General features: G+C 29.1%; 3 protein-coding genes across 3 annotated transcripts; all 3 read right to left on the bottom strand.

Moving 5' to 3' along the window:
* Positions 1 to 9496: 9496 nt before the first annotated feature.
* Positions 9497 to 10314, bottom strand: LOC112748622 (putative germin-like protein 9-2). The gene has a single exon (XM_025796879.3). The coding sequence runs from the start codon at positions 10312 to 10314 to the stop codon at positions 9682 to 9684; it is 633 nt and encodes a 210-aa protein (XP_025652664.1). The 3' UTR covers positions 9497 to 9681.
* Positions 10315 to 16581: 6267 nt separating this feature from the next.
* LOC112748543 (germin-like protein 9-3) lies at positions 16582 to 17217 on the bottom strand. Its single transcript, XM_025796803.2, has one exon. The coding sequence runs from the start codon at positions 17215 to 17217 to the stop codon at positions 16582 to 16584; it is 636 nt and encodes a 211-aa protein (XP_025652588.1).
* A 3566-nt stretch (positions 17218 to 20783) lies between these two features.
* Positions 20784 to 21702, bottom strand: LOC112748466 (germin-like protein 9-3). The gene is made up of 2 exons (XM_025796725.2): positions 21697 to 21702; positions 20784 to 21460 (listed from the first exon to the last, which is right to left on the bottom strand). The coding sequence occupies exons 1-2, from the start codon at positions 21700 to 21702 to the stop codon at positions 20867 to 20869; spliced, it is 600 nt and encodes a 199-aa protein (XP_025652510.1). The 3' UTR covers positions 20784 to 20866.
* Between the last annotated feature and the right edge of the window lie 9 nt (positions 21703 to 21711).

Genomic DNA, 21711 nt, shown 5'->3' with positions numbered 1-21711 from the left:
CTGCACCCCACATTTACTCCCTCTGCATACATCTGGATGGTACTGAAACACAACAAAAGACCAAATATATTAATTAATTAAGAATTATCAAATGTTTCAATCGATTGTGTTACATTTATAATTGTCAAAATCGAACCGATAATTGAACTGGTCAGGTTACTGGTTCATTGGTTCATTAGTTCAACCGATGAGTTACTGATTGAACCGATCTTACGTAAATAAAAAATATAAAATAGTTAAAAATCTAAAATTAAAATTTAAAATAAATATATCTTCACTAATATCAGGTTATATTAAATAAGTATATAAAATTCTAGTATTTTTCTATAATAAAATTTTTTTAGTTTTATTTTTATATTAAAGTAAATGTTTTTTATTTTAATAATTAACTAATTAGTTTATATTTATTATATTGTTATATACTATATGTATTTATTGAGAAATAATATTAACAAATATCATATAATCATAAAAAAATAATTATATTTTAATTAATAAAAATATTTGATATTTTTTATTTATACATATTTAATTACATCTATATTAATAATTATGAATAATAAAAAATATAATTAATTTAAATATAAGTGATAAAATTGATATAATGTCTAAAAAAATTATTGTACGTTTTTACTTTTTACTATATAATTAATAATTAGCATTTGAAATAACAAGGAACAATATAATTTAGTGGCAAGGAGAGCATGTAGGCATAAAGAAGACCCAGATTCAAATCACAACTTCATCAATTTTAGAATTTTCTCTCGAACGGTTGTACCGGTTTTTACCAATTTTGGGTGGATTTCACCGGTTTTGACCGGTTTTATCGGCTTTGACCGATTCTTATCCTTAAGTGGTTCGAAGATTGGACCGGACTGGTTGAAAGTTTAATTCGCTAATTTTTCAGTCGAGCCGGCCGGTTCGGTCCGGTTCTATGGTTACACTTCCAATCGATTGAATTTTGAAAAAACACATATTGTCATATAACGGATCAAAGGATAAAAAACTCATTGATTCGCATTGTCAAAATATTTTTGGAGGTCACAATTAATGGAATATATATTTTGTTGTTATTTTTATTTCTAAGTGTTAATAAACATGATAGATGAATAATAAAATAATAATTGATAAAATAGAGGATAGATTTTATAATTAAATAATATATATATAAAGGATTAATTTGTAATTAAAATTAAATAAGGACTATTTAGTAATTATTAAAAAACTTAAAAAATATATTTTATTACTAAGACCATTTAATAGTCCAAAAGTTATGGGATCCTCGAATTCTTTACTAACCTTCATAACTAGTTTTTTGGGTTAGTTTATTAGTTAGTCACTTGATAAATAATTTTGGTTGCTTGTTATGTGGCATTATCACATTAGAACCTTTTTTCAATGTTCATTTGGGCACAAATTACCAAAAAAAAAAAACAAAATCTTGTCCCACTAGATGGGGTCAGAGAGACAGTTTATATGTAGATCTCGTTTGACCACCTCATAAATAGTTTTTCTAGGTCTTCCTCTGTCTTTCACCCCTTGTCTATCTTCCATTTTATCCACCCTCCTGACTGAGTGCTTTGTCGGTCTTCTTCTCACATGTCTAAACCACCTGAGACGCGATTCTACCATCTTTTCTATAATAGGTCTACTCCAACTCTCTCTCTCTTATATCTGCATTCCTTATTCTATCCAATCGCGTATGACCACTCATCCATCTCAACATCTTCATCTCTACCACACTTAACTTATGTTCGTGCTCTCTTTTGGCCGCCCAACACTCTGTACCATAAAGCATAGCCGGTCTGATAGCAGTGCGATAGAATTTATCTTTAAGTTTTAAATGCACTGTTTTGTCACATATAAAACTAGACGTACTCTATCATTTTGACCAACCCGCTTAGATCCTATAATTTACATCTTATTCAATCTCTCCATTATCCTGTATGATGCACCCAAGATACTTAAAACTTTTAACTTTTCGTAGGATGATTTCTCCAATCTTCAGCTTTACATTAGGGTTTTTCCTTTGCCAGCCGAACTTACATTCCATATATTCCGTATTTCTATGGCTTATGCACAGGCTATACACTTCTAGAGCTTTTCTCTATAAATCCAACTTCTTATTTAGGTCTTCTCTTGACTCTTCCATAAGGATGATATCATCGGCAAAAAGCATGCACCATATCATAGACTCTTGGATATGTTTTGTGAGTACTTCCAAAACTAATATAAAAAGGTATAAACTTAAGGATGATCCCTGGTGTAATCTTATACCAATAGGAAATTTCTCCATTATACCACCTTGAGTCTTCACACTAGTTGTAACTCCACCATACATGTCTTCAATTGCACAAACATATGCAATCTTTACTCTCTTCCTTTCCAAAACCTTCCATAAGACCTCCCTTGGCACCCTATCATACGCTTTTTTCTAAATCAATAAACACCATACGTAGATCTCTTTTATTACTACGATACCTCTCCATCATCCTTCCTAATAGGTATATAGCTTCAATAGTAGATCCGTCTAGCATAAAATCAAATTAGTTCTCTGTTACTTGTGTCTCTTGCTCAGCATCCATTCTATCACCATTTTCCAAACTTCATGGTATGGTTCATGAGCTTGATCCTTCTATAGTTTTCGAAATTCTGTATATTTTTCTTATTCTTGTAGATAGGTACAAAGGTGCTCTTTTTCCACTCATCTGACATTTTCTTTGACCTTAAAATCTCATTAAAAAACTTGATTGACCAACTGATGCCTTTCTCTCCAAGGCCCTTCCAAACTTTGATTGAAATATTATCGGGTCCTACTGCCCTGCCATTTTTCATCTGCTTTAGAGCCTTTTTTTTTTTACTTCGAAGTCTCGAATCCTTGGATAGTAGTTGAAGTTTTGATCTTATTTCCTCATGCATAACCGACCAAGACTCGAAAGAGTCTTCTGTCCTTCATTAAATAATTCGTAGAAGTAGGTCTTCCACCTTTCATTGATCTTCTCATCTTGAGCCAAAACCTCTCCATCTTTATCCTTTATGCAGTTAACCTGATCCAAGTATCTTGTTCTTCTTTCACGGCTTTTTGCAATTCTATATATATATTTTTTTCCTTCCTTCGTTCTAAAGACTGGTAGAGACCATCATATGCTCTTATTCTTGCTTCGCTTACAACCACTTTTGTCTCCTTCTTAGTCGCCTTATATTTTTTCTAATTAACTGCATTGTGGCACAAAAATCACTCTTTAAAGCACTTTCTTTTAGCCTTTATCTTTTTTTCTACACTCGTATTCCACCACCAGGACTTCTTCTCTCTTAGTCCTATCCCTCTAGATTCACCAAAACTTTTTTTGCTGTTCTTCTAATAACTTCTGCCATCTTCCTTTACATCTCCTCCGTGCTTTCATTCCCTTTCCACTTTGCCTCTTCTCCTACCCGTCTTAGGAAGCTTCTTTGTTCCTCACCTTTTATTCGCCACCACCCCATCATTGGGCTTTTTGTATGATGTATTTTCCTCAACTTTTTCTGAACACAAAAATCCATGACGAGCATCCTACGTTGTGTTGTTAAACTCTCTCCAAGAATAATTTTACAATTAATGCAAAATTTTCGGTCGACTCTCCTCAACAAGAAGAAGTCCATTTGAGAGCTTGTCATGCCACTCCTATAGGTTATAAGATGTCCGTCTCTCTTTTTAAAACATATATTTGCGATGAGAAGGTCAAAGGTTGAGGAAAAGTCTTAAATAATTTTACCCTCAATATTGACTATCCCGAAACCATGGATTCCGTGAATACTTCCATTTCTAGTCACTTCTCTTCTAACATGGCCATTTAAATCTCCTCCTAAGAAAATCTTATTTTCTGAAGGTATGTCTTGGACTAAACTCTCTAGATCCTCCCAAAACCTTATCTTGTGTTGCTCGTCCAAACCACTTGCGCTGCATAGGTGCTAATCACATGAAAAGTATCTCTTTCCACCATAAGTTTGATAGAGATGATTCGATCACCCACCCTCTTGACATCCACTACGTTCTTCTTTCACTGCTTATCCACGAAAATACCTACCCCATTCCTATTATTCACCTTTCCTGTATACCAAAATTTGAATCCGAAGGTATCCAACTGCTAGCCTTCGTGCCGACCCATTTTGTTTTTTTGTAGGCACATGATGTTAATTTTTCTCCTTCTCATGGTATCTACCACCCCCATGAATTTTTCCGTTAGGGCATATCCCAAATCTCAACATTCTGTCGTTCTGACCTTTACCTTTACCTTTTTCTTTTTAAACTAGCTTATTTACCCTCGTCCGTTCACGAAAACGTGGGAATCCGTACTCATTTAACACTACACCCGGACACTGATACAACAGCTCTTGCTCATTTGACACTGTACGCGAGCCATACAGCGCGTTGCTTCCAGGCAACAACCTAGCTTTAGTGCAATAACATTTTTAATCCATGTCATAAAGATTTGACTAATAAGTTTTTATGTTGACCGTCAAAAGTCTGACAACCCTCCTCTTTTATTCGGGTTTGGAATTAATTATGTACTGTAGATGTAGCATAAATAGAGTTTCATTTGGGCACAAATTAATTTGTTAAAATAGATTTATCTTATAATTTTTTTTAGCATATTTGAGGAAAAAGATTAATAATCAAAGTAAAATCACCATTTTTATTGTTTGAAAAGTTGCAATTTTCATTTAACACATTCTTTTTTAGCATAATTTTCTTTACTTCTTAAAATAAATAATATTGGAAAAAACTATAATCTTGTTTAAGGAAACTCATGCAACGAATTCAAACACATGTTGAGTTTTTCCATTCAATAAATAAATGTCACATGTCGTAACACGTTTATACATTTTTGTAGAGTTAATACTTAAAGTGGTTCATGAACTTATATTGGCAATCGAGTTTTAAAGTCATCCCTAAACTTATATTGGCCCCAATGTTGTCTCTGAATTTAACAAAAGTGACTCACAGTCGTCCCTTAAATATTTTTCGAAAAATATTCTTTAATGGCATGATGGCGGGCGGAGAGATGCCACGGTGGATAGGTAACAACTATATGACGTGACTGTTATCGCTATTTAACTCAATTTAGTCCCTAAAGTGGTTTATAACCTTAATGCCCAATTTGAGTTCTAATTTGAGTTCCAGATAGTTGTGTTCCACCATTAGAAGTTACCTTCTTTCTTCTTCTCTGCTCTCCGTCTTCTTCTCCACCGCATCTCCTCCAACCAAAGCAGCATAATCAAATAGGATGAACTCAAATGACATCCATGCAAATCCAATTTAGCCTCCGATGAATCACACAAGAATCCAGTAATTCCTTACCTATCATAGGCTCCCCTCCTTCCAATCTAACATTGAACTTCTCAATCGACAGTGGAAACTCATTTAGTTGCGCCATCATTCTCGTGATTTTTGGGCAAGAGTTTGATACAGAATTGTAGGTTCTGATTGAGAATGAGATGCTTGAGCTTCTCGTCTTCTTAAGCCAGAAAATCATTTTCATGTGCTCACCATGAGTGCCAAAAATTGAAAGAACCATATTGGTGCAAACAATATCAACACTACAAGAAAAAATAATATTTGTAACAAAAAAAAATTGTTACAAAAAATCAAAATTTTGTAACAAAAAAAGAGCCATTGCAGTATGTCCCATTACAAAAAATTTTTGTAACAAAAAACAGAACTGTTACAATTCAAAGTGATATTTTGTAACAAACTTTTCTGATACAAAAAACCAGAAGTCGATACAAAAGTGGTAACAAATTTTGATCTTTAAGGTATTTTTGGTGACAATCTATTTTTTTCTATCATAAAATTTTATTACAAAATGTAACTTGATTTTGTAACATTTTTTTCTTTAGTTACAAAAGTAAAATAATTATTTTGTAACAATTTTTTTTAATACAAATTGCATGCATAATTTACTAAATTATTTTTTTTAATTAACTAATATTTAACTATTTTACTAAGCAAGTCTACATTTATATAATATGTAAACATACATAATTCAAACATGCCTCATTTAGCTAAAATTGTTTTAAAACAAAATAACATTAGTGAGTACATTGAACCAAAAGTTAAAAGTTTTAACATAGATTAGTGTCTCTATGAATCAAAATATTCTTGAGCCCTCAACGTAGCATGTGGTCACCATTTCAGCACTCCTGTAAATAAGAAAAACCAAAACAAAAAGTTAGGTGCATAGTCAAAAGTTTCTTAAGTTCAAAAAATTTCTAAATTTTCAAAACAAGCAAGTTTGTATGCACTTCTCAATAATTCAAAATGCCAAAACAAGTGATACACATGTATGTACAGAGCACATAATCAAGTAAATATCAATCACAAGTAAGTGGCATAAATTAAAGCAATTTGGTGTTGACTAAGTTAGAAACATAAAGAAATATGTAAGCCAAAAAAAATTCAAACATCAAATTCCAATGAAGCATAAAAGTCACAAGGTTGAGACAAGACTTGAAAAATTCATGCCCTATGTGACTTAAGGTAAGTTAGGCATGAATAAAATAAATCAAATTAGGCACATAGGTAAAAAGAAATCTTCAACCTTGTGAGAGCATGCAAAAGAGGCTCTTCTTTTAAAAGAATTTCGAGTTCGTGATCAATTTGAAAATTCACTTGAACTATTCAATGCATAGGAGTAATTTAGTATGAAAAAAAATGGCAAAGAATGTTAAAGAAGCGAAGGACCTAAACCGAAGAGACAGCAAAGACACCTCCATCAATGACTCCATAGACAGCGCGGAGCTTAGTGGTGGTCACGGCAGCTTCCGGCGAGCCCAGCAACGACAATAGCAGCGGTGGTGGCCTCCATCATTCTTCTTCGCGTGTCTCTCTGTCTCGTTCTACTTCTCGACAGCGACAATGCGAGGCAGCGGCGAAGGTGCAAAGAACACCCCTCCTCCTCTTCTTCGCGGCTGGGACGAGGTCTCCGGTGGCAGCGGCGGCATTGGAGGCTTCAGTGGCAAACGAAATGGCCTTCTCCTCCTCTCTTCGTCGCGTCTCCTTCCTCTGTCTCTCTTTCTCTCGTGCACCGTTGCCTTCTCTATGGTGGAACTCAACAGAGACGGCGGCGACCTCAACCACGGCGGCTTGGCCGCGACGAAGGCGGCCCCCTTCCTCCCTCGTTTCCCTCGCGCTCTTTGCCCTCTCTTCCTTCCTCTTCTCCGTTCTTCTGATTTCTCCCTTTTCCCTCTTTGTCTTTGAGTGTGCGTGTGTTAATGGATTTAGGGCACAAATTAAGGATTTTGTGTATTAGGGTTAGAATTAGAAATTTTCATAATAATTTTATAAAATATTTAAAATAAAATAATAATTTAAAATTTAAATATGATATTGTAAAGATTATTTTTAAAAAGTATAAAATTTTATTTATCAATAAATCAATGTACTCAAATAATTATTTTTAATTTAAATTATAAAATAAACATACTAATCACATTTTACAAAATACAATTTAAATTAAAAAATGTCTTAAATTAAATTATACATTGCTTTCATTACTGAATTTTAATTTCAAATTATATGAAATAACTAATAATAAGATCTTTAATAATAATTATATAAAAATATTATTTAATTATAAATTCTCAAATTATTTTTAAATAAATACTCTAATTTTAAGAATTAGAGATAATTAAATTAATTATTCTTAAAATATAATTTTATTATTAATTTATAAATTATTTTTAGATAAACACTAATTAAGATAAAATTGGAGATAATTAAATTAATTTTTTTATTCATAAAACTTAAAGTATGTAATTAAAAATTTTCTAAAAATTTATTTTGAATAAATATAATAAATTATAAATGACTTATTATTTAATTTTTGAAATAATTTTAAACTCAAAGTATCGTTAATTTGACTTTAATATTTTTAGTAAAATAAATTTTTAAATATAAAATCTTAAATAAATATAATAAATTATAAATTATTCATTATGTTAATTTTTAAAAATTTGAATTCTTATATTTAATATGTTGAAATAAAATTTTTTATTAGTTACAAAAAATCTTTGAATTTTGTGACAAATAAATAACTTATTACAAAAATATTGTATTTTGTGACAAATTAATTTTTTGTTACAAAATATTTTGAATTTTTGTAACAATATAATCTTTTGTTACAAAATATTATAATATTTTACAACAAAACAACAATTCGATACAAAAGCCAACATAATTTGTAACAAAAAAATCACGTCGTTACAAAATATTGAAATGTTTTGTAACAAATTTTTTTGTTGTTACAAAATATTCTTATTTTGTAACAATAACTAAATATTGTTAAAAAAACATAATTTGTAACAATTTTAAATTTGATACAAATTTTTTGTTACAAATGCTCTATTTTCTTGTAGTGCAATCTCAAAGCCACCTCTCTTCATTTGATTCACAACTCTCTGCAAATCATGGAACAACTCCAACCTCCCATAACCATACATAATGGACTTCAACTCAAAAACTGAAGGGTCAATCCCTGGACTTCAACTCAAAAGCTGAAGGGTCAATCCCTCCACCATTGCCTCTCAAATTCTCGGCTTCACGAGGCCTATCCATTGCACACAAATCACTAACCATATATCAAAAATCCTGCATTTTATGTAAACAGAGGGAGAACTACGAAGAAGCTGGTTCAGGTAACAGTAAGCAATATCAAAATGGCAAAACCTTTCTGTGAGCCTCACTTGGAGTGTGACTCAAGCAACTTACAGTAGAAAAGAGCAAGCTCTCTATTTCAAGATTGGAGCTTGGAAGTGGCCTCAAAGACCAGAACTTCAGCTTCCTCAGAACGATCCAATTGATCAAGAAGCGCTATAAGGTCAGAAACAATGACAAGGTTCCAAGTGAACTAGAGAGCTTAGGCGATACATGAATAAAGCTATAAAATTTAGGGAAATTAAAAGATGGGAAAAGAAGAAAAGGATTTAGGGTTTACGGCACTTACAGGGAGAGCGAGAGAAGAGAGGTGAGAAAAGGAGGAGGAAGGAGATAGAAAAAGAGAGAGAGTAGATGGAGCAACCGATTTGGGAGAAACATTAACAATTCGGCGTTTCTATGCTATTTGGGCAACAAATAAAAAACAACATCGTTTTGGAAGTCCGGTGTGGCTTCCGTCAATCCAAGTTATCTTTCCGTTACCGAAAAATGCTTCAGGGACTATCGTGAGTCACTTTTGTTAAATTCAGGGACAATATTGGGCCAATATAAGTTTAGGGACAACCTTGAGGTTCGATTACAAGTTTAGGGACCACTTTAAATATTAACTCTTTTTGTTTTAATTTTCTTTTTTCATTGGATTGAAACTTAAAAGCTAAAAGATGATATTACATAATATATATGTTTTTTAATCTACCTAATGCCAAAAGATGATATCACATAACATGTTTTTTATCTATCTACCTACCTTTCAAATCATATATAATGAATATGAATTAAAATATATGAATTCTTGCATTTTTTTCAGCAGGTCATTCCAAATAGGTTGATCAAACAATCTTTCAACCCTTTTAAACAACAACACTCTTCTTATTGAACTATAATACAAGGAGAATCAAAGAAAAGAAAAGAAAAAACATTAGAAGCGAAAGGTAACTTGAAGCACAACTAACAAGAGGCAGAGGAGGCTACAAAATTCCATCCATCATTTAGTTGTAAGGGGTTGATAGAGCTTTCTCTAATAAATGGATGGTGGAAACATTAGTCTTAAAGGACAAAGCCATAACTCTGTCATCAATGGTAGCAGAGGTGTTAAATAAGTTATTGGGAACTAATATAAGGCCAGGACTAGCACTACCCAAAGAAGAAATAGAGAAAGCAGGGTTTTCGGTATCTTCATTTAGTTGAAAGTGGATAAGTCCTTTTGGGAACACAAACATGTCCCCAGTTTGAAGTCTACTAGTGTAAAATTTGTTATTTGTGTCTACAAATCCAACTAAAAGATTCCCTTGAACAACAAGGAGCAGCTCCGACGCGCGAGGGTGCACGTGCGGGGGGCTAACGTCCCCCGGACGGAATCCAAGGAGAATGGTGGACACACTCAGCCCATCCAAGGCTGGGAATTCATCCTTGCTTGCCCTCAAATACTGAAAATATGAGGGCGAACCGGTTTGTCTAACCCATTCGCGCATGCCGGTGAAGGTGAAGAAGCTCCCGTTAATAGGGACACCGGCCGGGGCTATGAAGTCACCAAGGATATCTGGATCACCACATATTGATGTTTGCACCATGGCAAATACACAAACCATCAATGAAACAATTTTGAAACTAGTGAACAACATTGTTATATATAATATAACTGGATGATGAAGTGCATGGTGTGATCAACACTTATTTATAGTGGTTTTGTAATTTTGTTTGCATCCATAGGTTTTCTGTATGATAACAACTATGAAGATTACGAAGTAAAATTCCTTTCACAATAATGCGGCTGTTTTTGTTGTGGCATGTGTAGGATGGTTGTTTTTTTATTATAAAAAAAGTCTGTTACATTGTTGAATTTGGATTATGCATGCAAAGTTTAACTCAAAATCGATACAATTAGGAAATGTTTTACAAAACTTAATGCTTGTTCTTACATGTAATTTTAGAATGTAACAAGAATCGGTCTGCAGGACCTTACCACACTATAAGAGGGAAAATCATTTGCTCTGTTCTTTGTTGTTCTCATTATATTATTCCAAACTTTAACTAAAATTATTTTTATGAAATGATTGAAATATAATTAATGGACAAAAAAATATTTTTAAATCTTATATTTTTGAAAAATCTTTTAAAAAAATATTACTCAAAAAGATTTTTTTTTCCTTACAACCTCATCCAAATAGCATCCAAGTGCTAGAAATAAATGTCCTAAATACATTTGGAGTAAACACCTAATCCGATCCTTGTCCATTTTCACGAAGGACAAAGCGATTCCTGTCAATAAAAAAGGGATACTTCGACCCTCAACCTTTTTATTTTGGGACAATACGATCTCTCTGTTAAAAAAATTATTTAAATAATAATAAAAATTGGTTTTGTGGGGTTTTATTTGTATTTTGTGGGGTTTTAAACCTCCACAAACTATTAATAAGTTTGTTTTTGAAAAATTCCTTCACCAATGGTGGTTAAATGAAGAAAAACTATCAATGAAAATGATGCCACAAAAAAATAATAATTGTAGTACAAATACTTTTTAAAAGAAAAAAATAACATCGAATAAGAAATGAAAAAAGAGAACTTTAATGTTGATAATATTGGTATTAGTGATGATGATGGTAGAGGAGATAATGATGATGATAAATCAATAAAAATAATAGAAGTAGGAGCGATAATAATGAGAATGAAGAAGGTAATGGTAGTAGTGGTAGTAATTAGCTATATTATTGAAAATAATTTTGTGAAGGTTTAAAACCCCCACAAAATACAAATAAAACCCCTACAAAATCAATTTTTATTATTATTTAAATAATTTTTTTAACAGAGGGATCGTATTGTCCCAAAATAAAAAGGTTGAGGGTCGAAGTGTCCTTTTTTTTTTACAAGGATCGCTTTATCCTTCGTGAAAATGGACAAAGACCGGATTGAGTGTTTACTCATACATTTGAGTAATTACATTTAGATTTTACCACATCTACTGTAATTCTATTTTCATGTCAAAATAAAAAAAAAGAGAAATGATGTTTGTATTATTTTTTGTATACATTTTTTTTATATTTTTATGTGGTATAAAAGATAAATTTGTTATCAATCAATGTTAATACCAAAAGTAAAAAATGTGAAAAAAAAAGTATACAAAAAAGATATGTATAAAAGATAAGGAATTATACTAAGTAACTAATAATTTTCTTGAACAACATGAATAATAAATCATAAATTTAGTTATTATTAGATATTAATTACCCATACCATTAATTAAATTTAAAATTAATTTACTTTTTTAATTTTATTGTTCACATTATTTAATATTATTGTCTACCTATATTTTTTTTTAAAAGGTCATACCATGCAATCCTCGTCACGAAACTAATTAATGCTTGTTTTCATCATTATCATTTATTGTTTTTCCTATTTTCTTTTATATTTCTCTATTTTATTATTTGTTTTAGTCGATTGTTAGTTAGAAAAAAGAGTGTGTTAATTTTCTAATAAAACTGTTGTGAATAGATAGTGAAATGAGATTGTAAATTGATTATTTACTAAAAAAACATATTATAAAGATTTAACCTAATTCAATTCCAGTATAAAATTTAAAATTAATGCTCACCATGAAAGACAAGATTTTTCTTTATTATTATATAATTCGAATGGAGGCTATTTAGATAAAGACGCTTAAAACGTCTTTTTTTAAAGATGTTTTTCTGTTGTGTTTTAATTAGTTTCTGTATAATTTATTCGGTGTTCCTCATCACATATTATTAAATTTCTCAAAGATTTTCTTTCCAAAAACAATAAAAAATATTTAATTTAGACTAAAACAAAAAGGTAATAGATTAACTATTAGATTTTTTTTAAAAGATTATTTACATAAAAAATATATCACATTCATCAATATATATGTATAAAACAAGCTTTTAAAATTTTTATAAATAAAAAAATAATTAATTTTTATTCGTATAATATATAAAATAATTACTATATTATTATTATATTATAGATTAAACTTTACTAATTTAAATTTTGTTTTTATTTTTAATATAAGCATTAGAAATAAATAAATTTTTTATAACAAGATGTAATGTAATAAAATATATATAATATTAATTAATTTTTAAAAAATTCTAAAAAGATTATTTTTTTTAATAAAGTGTTATTAAAAAATTAACATTATAAAAACTAATTTCAACCAATATGATATAATAGGTTATTAAATATATTTAATACAAAATATATTGAATATACATTTTTATTGAGTTTAAATTTTAAATAATTTTTAATTGAATTTCAAATATTTTTATTTTAAAGAGTTAGAATATTTTAACATTATTTTTTTGTATCTTTTTAATTGAGTCTTTGATTTTTTAAATTATAAACTTTATTTATAATTAAGAGTAATGTTTTAACACCACCAATTAGTCACACATATAAAAATACAAGAACAATTATATTGTCATAATTATAATCTAACTTTATAAGCAATACAATACAATGAAACTATATATAAGTAATATAACTAAATTTTATCTGCATCTATAGTCACATTTCATAAATAATATAATTAAAATATATTTATGTTTATAATTAAAATATGAATAAAAATACAAAAAATTATCAGGATGATTGTCATTCATAATTTTTTTATTATTTTTGTTGTGAAAAATTTAATTATTTTAATAATTAATTATTTTTTAAAAAAATAATTGAATAAAACAAAAAAGTCTTATTAAGAGTAATTTATTTATATGTGATTAAAAAATAATTGAATAATTATATATGGTAAAAAATTAATATTATTAAAAAATAAAATTAAAAATCATGGTTTTTTTCCAAAATTTATCTACGAGTAATTCTATAAATATTTTATGATGAATAAAAATATTAAACTCATACTAAAATTTATTCTAATAAAATTTATTTTTATTCTACTAAACGTTAAATAAACTATTGAAAAGAATTTTGTTTCCTTCATTAGAGAAGAATGATAAACTTTCATACTTTTATTATGTTATGGCAATAATTTGGCCTGTTATTTTTTAATAATAATAATAATAATAATAATAATAATAATAATAATAATAATAATAATAATAATAATAATAATAATAATAATAATAATAATAAACAAGTATATCACAATAAAAAAGGAAGCACGTCACCAAATAATTTATCATTCGAATTATATATGAATCAAATTGATAACATGAGGGCTAACACTACAAAAATCGATAACAAGGTTAGGGACTTACAAACCTTTCTTAAGATCATAGAAAAAAAACGTTTATATTTGTGTGATATATAAAACAATTATCATATTATTATTATTATTATTACATTATATATATATATATATATATATATATATATATATATATGAGCAAAAAAAGTCCAACTGTTTTAAAGTAAAATTTTCTTTTAATATTTGATTAAATGTTCTTATATTTAGTACTTTTTTTTTGCACTTCCTCTTAGTTAAAAATATAATCATTATAATTTTTTAGTTATTATTGCTAGGGGTGTTTACAGATGGAATATGTGAAATTTCGATCCAATCCGCACTAAACTCATTAGATCAAATTCAATATTCGCACTTTTTATGTTTGGATCAGATATCAAATATATCCATAAAATAAAAAATATTAAAAATTTTTATTTTTATAAAAAAAGTCAATAATTTTTTTGTTTACTTTTTTAAACATATTTACTTCTATCTGATTAGAGTGTGGATCCGATTCGATCCAATTCGATCATCTTATAGATCAGATCATATCCTCAAATTACAGATCATACGGATAAATACTGTGGATTTATATGGATATGATCTAATCTATGAACACCCCTAACTACTACTATAGGTTCATTGTTGCAAAAGAATGCTTCTTTTATTATAAACTATTATTAGATCTTAATTACCATCAAAACAACTTAATTGTCAACAAAGAGATAATACTTATTGGTCTTTGAAATTATGTTCGTATTTCAATCCATAGTTGTAAAAACCAACTAAAACCTCCGGTTCAGTTTACTCCTTAGACCGCTTAAAGAATAAAACCGGTGTGAACCGGTAAAAACCGGTCTAACTGAACTGGTCAACTTGAAAAAATTTTTAAAATGTCTCCTCAAGGTCTCGAACCAAGAACCTTGGAACAAAAACAACCTCTACTTGCCACTTAGCCATTACACTTATAAGTATTATATTTGACAAATACTAATTATATAGTATACATAAATATCTAATTTAATTTAATTTTTATTTTTTCTATTTTTAAAATTAATTATATTTTAATTATATACCATTATTAATATAAATATAAATTTCACTAAAAATTTATTAATTTACTTGATCTATTTTATTGCTAGTATTGTGATTAAGGTTATTTGTTTTGATGTTAGTGTTAAAATCTACTGATATTATAGTTAGATGATAGAATATGTGAATTAATTATTTTTTTTATTGTGTCAAAATAAGATACTATTGTAGTATTAAAATTTTATGTTTTTTTATATTAGTTATTTTTAGAAGTTGAGACTTGATTCTTCATAAAATGTTAGTGAAGATATGTATTTCAAATTTTAATTTTAAGTTTTTAACTATTTTATATTTTATATTTACGTGAGACCGATTTTATCGGTTCAACCAGTGATTTAACGGTTGAACCAATAAACCAATGAACCAGTAACTTGACCGGTTCGATCACTGGTTCGGTTCTAACAACTATGTTTCAATATACTTTCAAAAATTTTGATTTACTCAATTTAGTCTCCTAACTTAATAGTTATGACTCACATTGGTTCCTAATCTTATTTTTGTCACTGTCTCACAAAATCGTTAACGACATGCTGAGATGGAGTAACGACTGCTACATTATACATTCTAACGACTATTTGATGTGACAATTGAAAATTTTTTTACCTTTTTTTTTCAACTAAACACTTAAAACCCTAATATGAGTCACGGATACCTAAGTTAAAAAATCAAACTAAGTAAATTAAAACTTTAAAAATCATATTAAATCTCGAATATAACTTTAAAACAGAACTTTAACTTATGTAGTGATTAATTTAAATGAGAATAAAATAAATCAAAATTTAACATAATTTTTTATCAATGTTTTCAAATTCGAAATTTCTATACCAAAATTAACTAGGATTTTTCTTTAAATTAAAAATTTAATGAAATAGTGACTTTAATTATCTTAACCAATGTCCTAGTTAATTAATTTTATGCCTTAAAAAAACTGTATATGAGAAGAAAATAATTAATTTGTCTACTTTAATAAATAGTTATTTTACTAAAATGAAAGAAACTATTTTTTTAAAATTTTTTAAGAACTAATTAATATTATATATATTTTGTTACACTACATTTAGTTATAAAAATTTTATTTATTTTTAATTTTTATATTAAAAATAAAAAAATTTAAATTAGTGAATCTTAATCTATAATATAATAATAATAATAATAATATAGTAATTATTTTATATATTGTACGAATATAAATTAATTATTTTTTTATTTATAAAAATTTTAAGAGGTTTGAGATATATATATATATATATATATATATATATATATATATATATTTTGATGAATGTGATATATTTTTTTATGTAAATAATCTTTTAAAAAAATCTAATGGTTAATCTATTACCTTTTTTGTTTTAGTCCAAATTAAATGTTTTTTTATTGTTTTTGGAAAGAAATTCTTTTGAAGAATTTAATAATATATGATGAGGAACATCGAAAAAATTATACAGAAACCAATTAAAACAGTGGCCTCTAATTCGAATATCCAAAGTATAATAAACCATAACATTAGGAGAAAGAAAAGGAAAAATAATAGAAGATAACTTGAAGCACACGTAACACAAAAGCATGAAAGATTATAAAGGATGTCATAAAGTTTCTCTCAATTGTATGGCGTTGACAAAGCTTTCTTCAAGAGTTGAATAGTGGAAACGTTTGTCTTAAAGGACAAAGCCAAAACTCTGTCATCAATGGTAGCTGAGGTGTTAAACAAATTGTTAGGAACTAATATAAGGCCAGGACTGGCACTACCCAATGAAGATACAGAAATAGCATGGTTCTTAGGATCTTCATTGAGTTGGAAGTGGATAAGTCCTTTTGGGAATACAAACATATCCCCAGTTTGAAGCTTCTGAGTGAAGAGCTTATTGTTTGTGTCCACAAATCCAACTACAAGGCTTCCCTCAACTACGAAGAGTAGCTCTGAGGCACGCGGGTGGATGTGCGGTGGACTAACGTCTCTCGGACGGAATCCAAGGATAATAGTTGCCACACTCAGTCCATCGAGAGCCGCAAATTCTTCCTTGCTCGCCCTCATATACGTGAAATATGAGGGCGGAGCAGATTGTTGCACGAATGCGCGCATACCAATGTAGGTGAAATATTTCCCATCAATAGGGATTCCATCTGGAGCTATGAAATCACTCGGGATATCTGGATCACCTGCCGTTGTAGTTTGTACAATAACAGATGCAGATATCACGAGTGAGAGAATTTTAACAGTAGTAGAAGAAGACATTGTTATATGATTATAGCTTCAATAATGAAACTTAATTGTTGCTAGAGGCTAATTAAGAAGAGGTGATTGCATGAAGTGTGGTTTTATGTGTGATAACAACTAGGGAGATTTCAAAGCAAAATTGTATTGATTATGCGGCTGTTTTTGTTGTGACTGCTTCACCAAAACTGAATGGTTGATTGAACAGCTCATAAGTGGAATAGGATATTCAAAATCGATAGGATTTGTGAATGTTTCATATAACTTACTACTTGTTTTTATATGTCCTTTTAGAATATGCCATCAAGCATTGGTCTGCTGGGAAAATAATCTGATCTGTTCTGTTTAGTTATTGTCTTCCGAAATTTGATTAAATTAGATCGATTTCAGTTATGAAATGGATAAGAGACTCTAAATTTTTTATGATAAAAAATTGAACATGAAGGATAGAACATTATTCTTGTAACATTACAGGTATTATATTCGAAAATATTATACATCTTGGGACAGAAGTAATACTCAAATCAATTGTTAAAGAATGTTTTATTGAACACTTTAATGGGAACCTCATTTGGGATATGAAGTTAGTGAGGATATCTGGATCACCAGTCATTGTTGTTTGCACAATAGCAAATGCAATTATCATCAATAATGAGAGAACTTTAGAGTTAGTTGAATCAGACATTGTTATAATTATAATCAAGATCATATGAAATGATTGGTGTTAGGGACACATTTATCTGTGTGATTGCAGGCCATTTGTATGATAACAACTATGAAAGTGCTTTTCAATTTTATTATCCTTTTAATTTCTCAGGAAAAGTAAAGTACTTAATATTATTGGAAAAATTTCAAATGTACCGAGAACACCAGTGTTCTAATTGTTTTAATCGTTGATTTTAATTAATATATATTATATATATTTTTTATAATTTATATCAACGGTTAAAACAACTGGAACACTGGTGTTTTTAGTACACTTGAAACTCTTCCAATATTATTACATTCAAGCTTCATAGTATTTTGGGCTGTTTTTGCAACTTCTGCTTGTCATGAAATGTCCTTTTGGCAATACAGGATCCTAAGCCCATGTGAGAAAAGAATTTGCAGTTTTGCACTGTTTTTCTTTTGTTACTATATTCTAAGATTTAATAAAGAGATATTCTATTATACACATATTAAAATTATATAGAAAGAATATAAATTTTTTTATAGTTATTTTTTATTATTTTATTATTGTTCAAAATGCAGGTCCTAACTTTTTTAATTTCTCTTTCAACCTATAAAAGAAACGATCTCTAAAATTACATTTTTATCATATAATTTACCTTTAATAAATTGAAAAGCTTTTAAATACACCAATATATTGATATTTCAATAAATTTTAACCGTGGATCTTAATTATATATATTTTTTATAATTAAGATTAATGGTTAAAAATCAATGAAATACCAGTGTACTGATTTCCTTAAAAGTTTTTCTAATAAATTTATTTGTTATGAAGTTCATTGGATGAAGCATGAAATATCTCTTGAGCGGCTAATATTTTTGGAACAGCTGTACCTTACTAATGCTGTCAACGGACATTTTTAGAAATACTATGCTTCATGATTCTGTAATTTTCTGAAAAGTCATTAGCTTAGTACCATAGTTGTAAAAACCGAACCGGACCGGTCGGTTCGACCGAAAAATTGGTAAACCGGATCATGTACCGGTCCAGTTTAGTATATTGACCGCTTAAGGAAATGAACCGGTTAAAATGGTACGAACCGATCAAACCGGTCAAAACCGACACGGACCAGAATCGAACCGGTCCAGTCAACGGCCAACTTGACGTCACGCTGACGTCAGCATGCGGGATGTTAAATTTGGAAAAATACATTTGCAGGGAGTAGGAGTCAAACATGGGTCTTCTGAAGTGAAGACCAAGTTGATAACCACTGCGCTACCTATTTCTTTAGTATTGCTAATGCTTTTTATAATATATATTTCAGTTTTTTATAACTAATACATATTTATATATATACATGGAAATACTTAACTCAATATTTTTTAAATTAATTATTTTTTAATTGAAGTACAAATTAATTAATTTTAAAATAAAAAATAATAATGAATATAAAAATAAAATAAAAATTATTTATTCTAAGAAAAAAATTAATTTATATAATTATTCAATTATACAAAAATATTTAGACTTTGAAATTATTCTTTGGATATAATTCATAGATTGTTATTCTTATTGTGTCTAATTAAGATACTATATAGTAGTATGAACTAATTATATGTCTATTTTTATATTAATTATTTATAGAATTCGACTTAATTGTTCTTAAAATGTTAGTAAAAATATGTATTTTTCAAAATTTAATTTTAGGTTTTTGACTATTTTTATTTTTTATTTACATAGTACCGAGTCAACCGGTTCAACCAGTGACCCACCGGTTAAATCAGTAACCCAGTGATCCAGTGACTTGACCGATTCAATTACCGGTTCGGTTCTGACAACTATACTGCTGTGTATGTATAATTGCTTTTGCCTTTTATAGAATGAAACTTAGTCCACAGAAATTATTTTCACAATAAATTTCAATTCAAGATTAATTATGTGTTGTTTGCACGTGAGAGATTTCATCCACTCAAGTGCATCATTACACTTCCCCAAGTAGCATAGTGCGATATATATATATGGTTGAAGTAGACATGCATGGATATAATGATGACAAAAATAGAAAGTAATTAATGCCTGGTGGATATTGGATAAGAATTGGTGTAATCTTTTAATATTGGAAGATATGGTGTTTTACAAAATTTTGGAGACTAGAATTCGTAGAATACGAATTGTCAGATTAATTTTTTTTAATTTATAAAGACAATAATATACAGATTACGTATTGTCAATGTAATACACGATTTGAGTATTGTATTTATACATAATAGCGTTCCCAAAACACTATAAAACTCTATTTTTTATAATATTAACATAAAATTTTATTCACTTTTTCATATTAAAATAAAAAATCCGGAGTATAGAGATCTGATATTGATTGAAATACCACATGACTAAAATATATTAAAATTAATAAGTAAATAGCGTGGGTCTAATAAGGCTCTTTAAGGCTGCTTCAACTTATAAAAATTATAAACATTAGACACCAAAATATTTTATCATTCTCAAATTAAATAATGTATTTGGACAATCTCTTTATTTAGATGCATTATGTTTTCAATAAATTTAAGAAGTTAAAAAAGATATTTATTTTTAAGAAAAAATGAGTATTATTTATACTCTTAACTTCTGAAACTTAATATATATACTCAAATAGGGTTGCAATAAAATAAACTGTAAATATAAACATTTTTTAAGAGTCTAATTACATACAATAAAGACAAGAATAAAGACTTTTTAATTAACCTGAATGTTAGGAACACAAAATTGATTTGATATTCATAAAAAGAAATAATATAAAAAACATTGTAACATTAGAATTATTGACAATAGCAAAAGTTTATACTTTAATTATTACAATTAGGTGGATCAAACATTTCAGATCCTACTTATTAATGAAGCACAACATGAGGGCAAGAAGAAAAAAACAATAACTTAGAGAACAAGTAACCAATAAAGCACACAAGTAACAGATAAAATTGTATCCATGATCATCAAGATTTAGGGGGGAAATGCTTTCTTCAAAGTTTGAATGGTGGCAACATCAGTCTTGAATGACAAAGCCAAGACATTGTCATCAATGGTGGTATTAAACAGTGTGTTAGGGAGTGACACAAGGCCAGCACTTGCACTACCAAAGGCAGATATAGCAAAAGCATAGTTCTTTGAATCAGAATTGAATTGAAAGTGCACAAGTCCCTTTGGGAATATGAACAAATCTCCAGTTTGGAGACTCTGAGTGAAAAGCTTGTTGTTTGTGTCCACGAATCCCACCTGAAGGGATCCCTGGACAACGAAGAGGAGCTCGGAGGCGCGAGGGTGGACGTGAGGAGGGTTCACACTTCCTGTTGGGAATTCAAGGACAGCATATGACACACTCTGTCCATCTAAAGCTGGAAACTCTGCCCTGCTTGCCTTCAATACATGGAAGGTTGGGGGAGGAGTTTCTTGTGTAAGAAGGACTCTCATGCCTGTGAAGGTGAAGAAGCTTCCATTAATATTGGTCCCTTCTGGGGCTATGAAATCAGTGAGAATATCTGGATCACCACCCATTGTTGTTTGCATAATTATAAACGCATGTATCATCAATGAGTACTGGAAGGATACATTGTTATAATAATTAGTATCAATTATTGTTGATTAGATGATGAAATGCTTGGTGTTAAGGACACATATTTATAGTAGGTCATTTTTTTGTATGATAACAAGTATATATGGAGATTACAATGTAACTTTTTGTTGTTAAGGTACCAAGAATGCAAAAAGATTAAACTCCTTATCCGACACATATGTATGGTCAAATGGGTAACGTTGGTATATGCCTTTAATACCTTCATTTTGTGATC

The sequence above is a fragment of the Arachis hypogaea genome, chromosome 1, assembly GCF_003086295.3.
Source record: "Arachis hypogaea cultivar Tifrunner chromosome 1, arahy.Tifrunner.gnm2.J5K5, whole genome shotgun sequence".
In the NCBI taxonomy this organism is placed as follows: Eukaryota; Viridiplantae; Streptophyta; class Magnoliopsida; order Fabales; family Fabaceae; genus Arachis; species Arachis hypogaea.
This window is presented reverse-complemented; position numbering and strand designations above follow the sequence as displayed.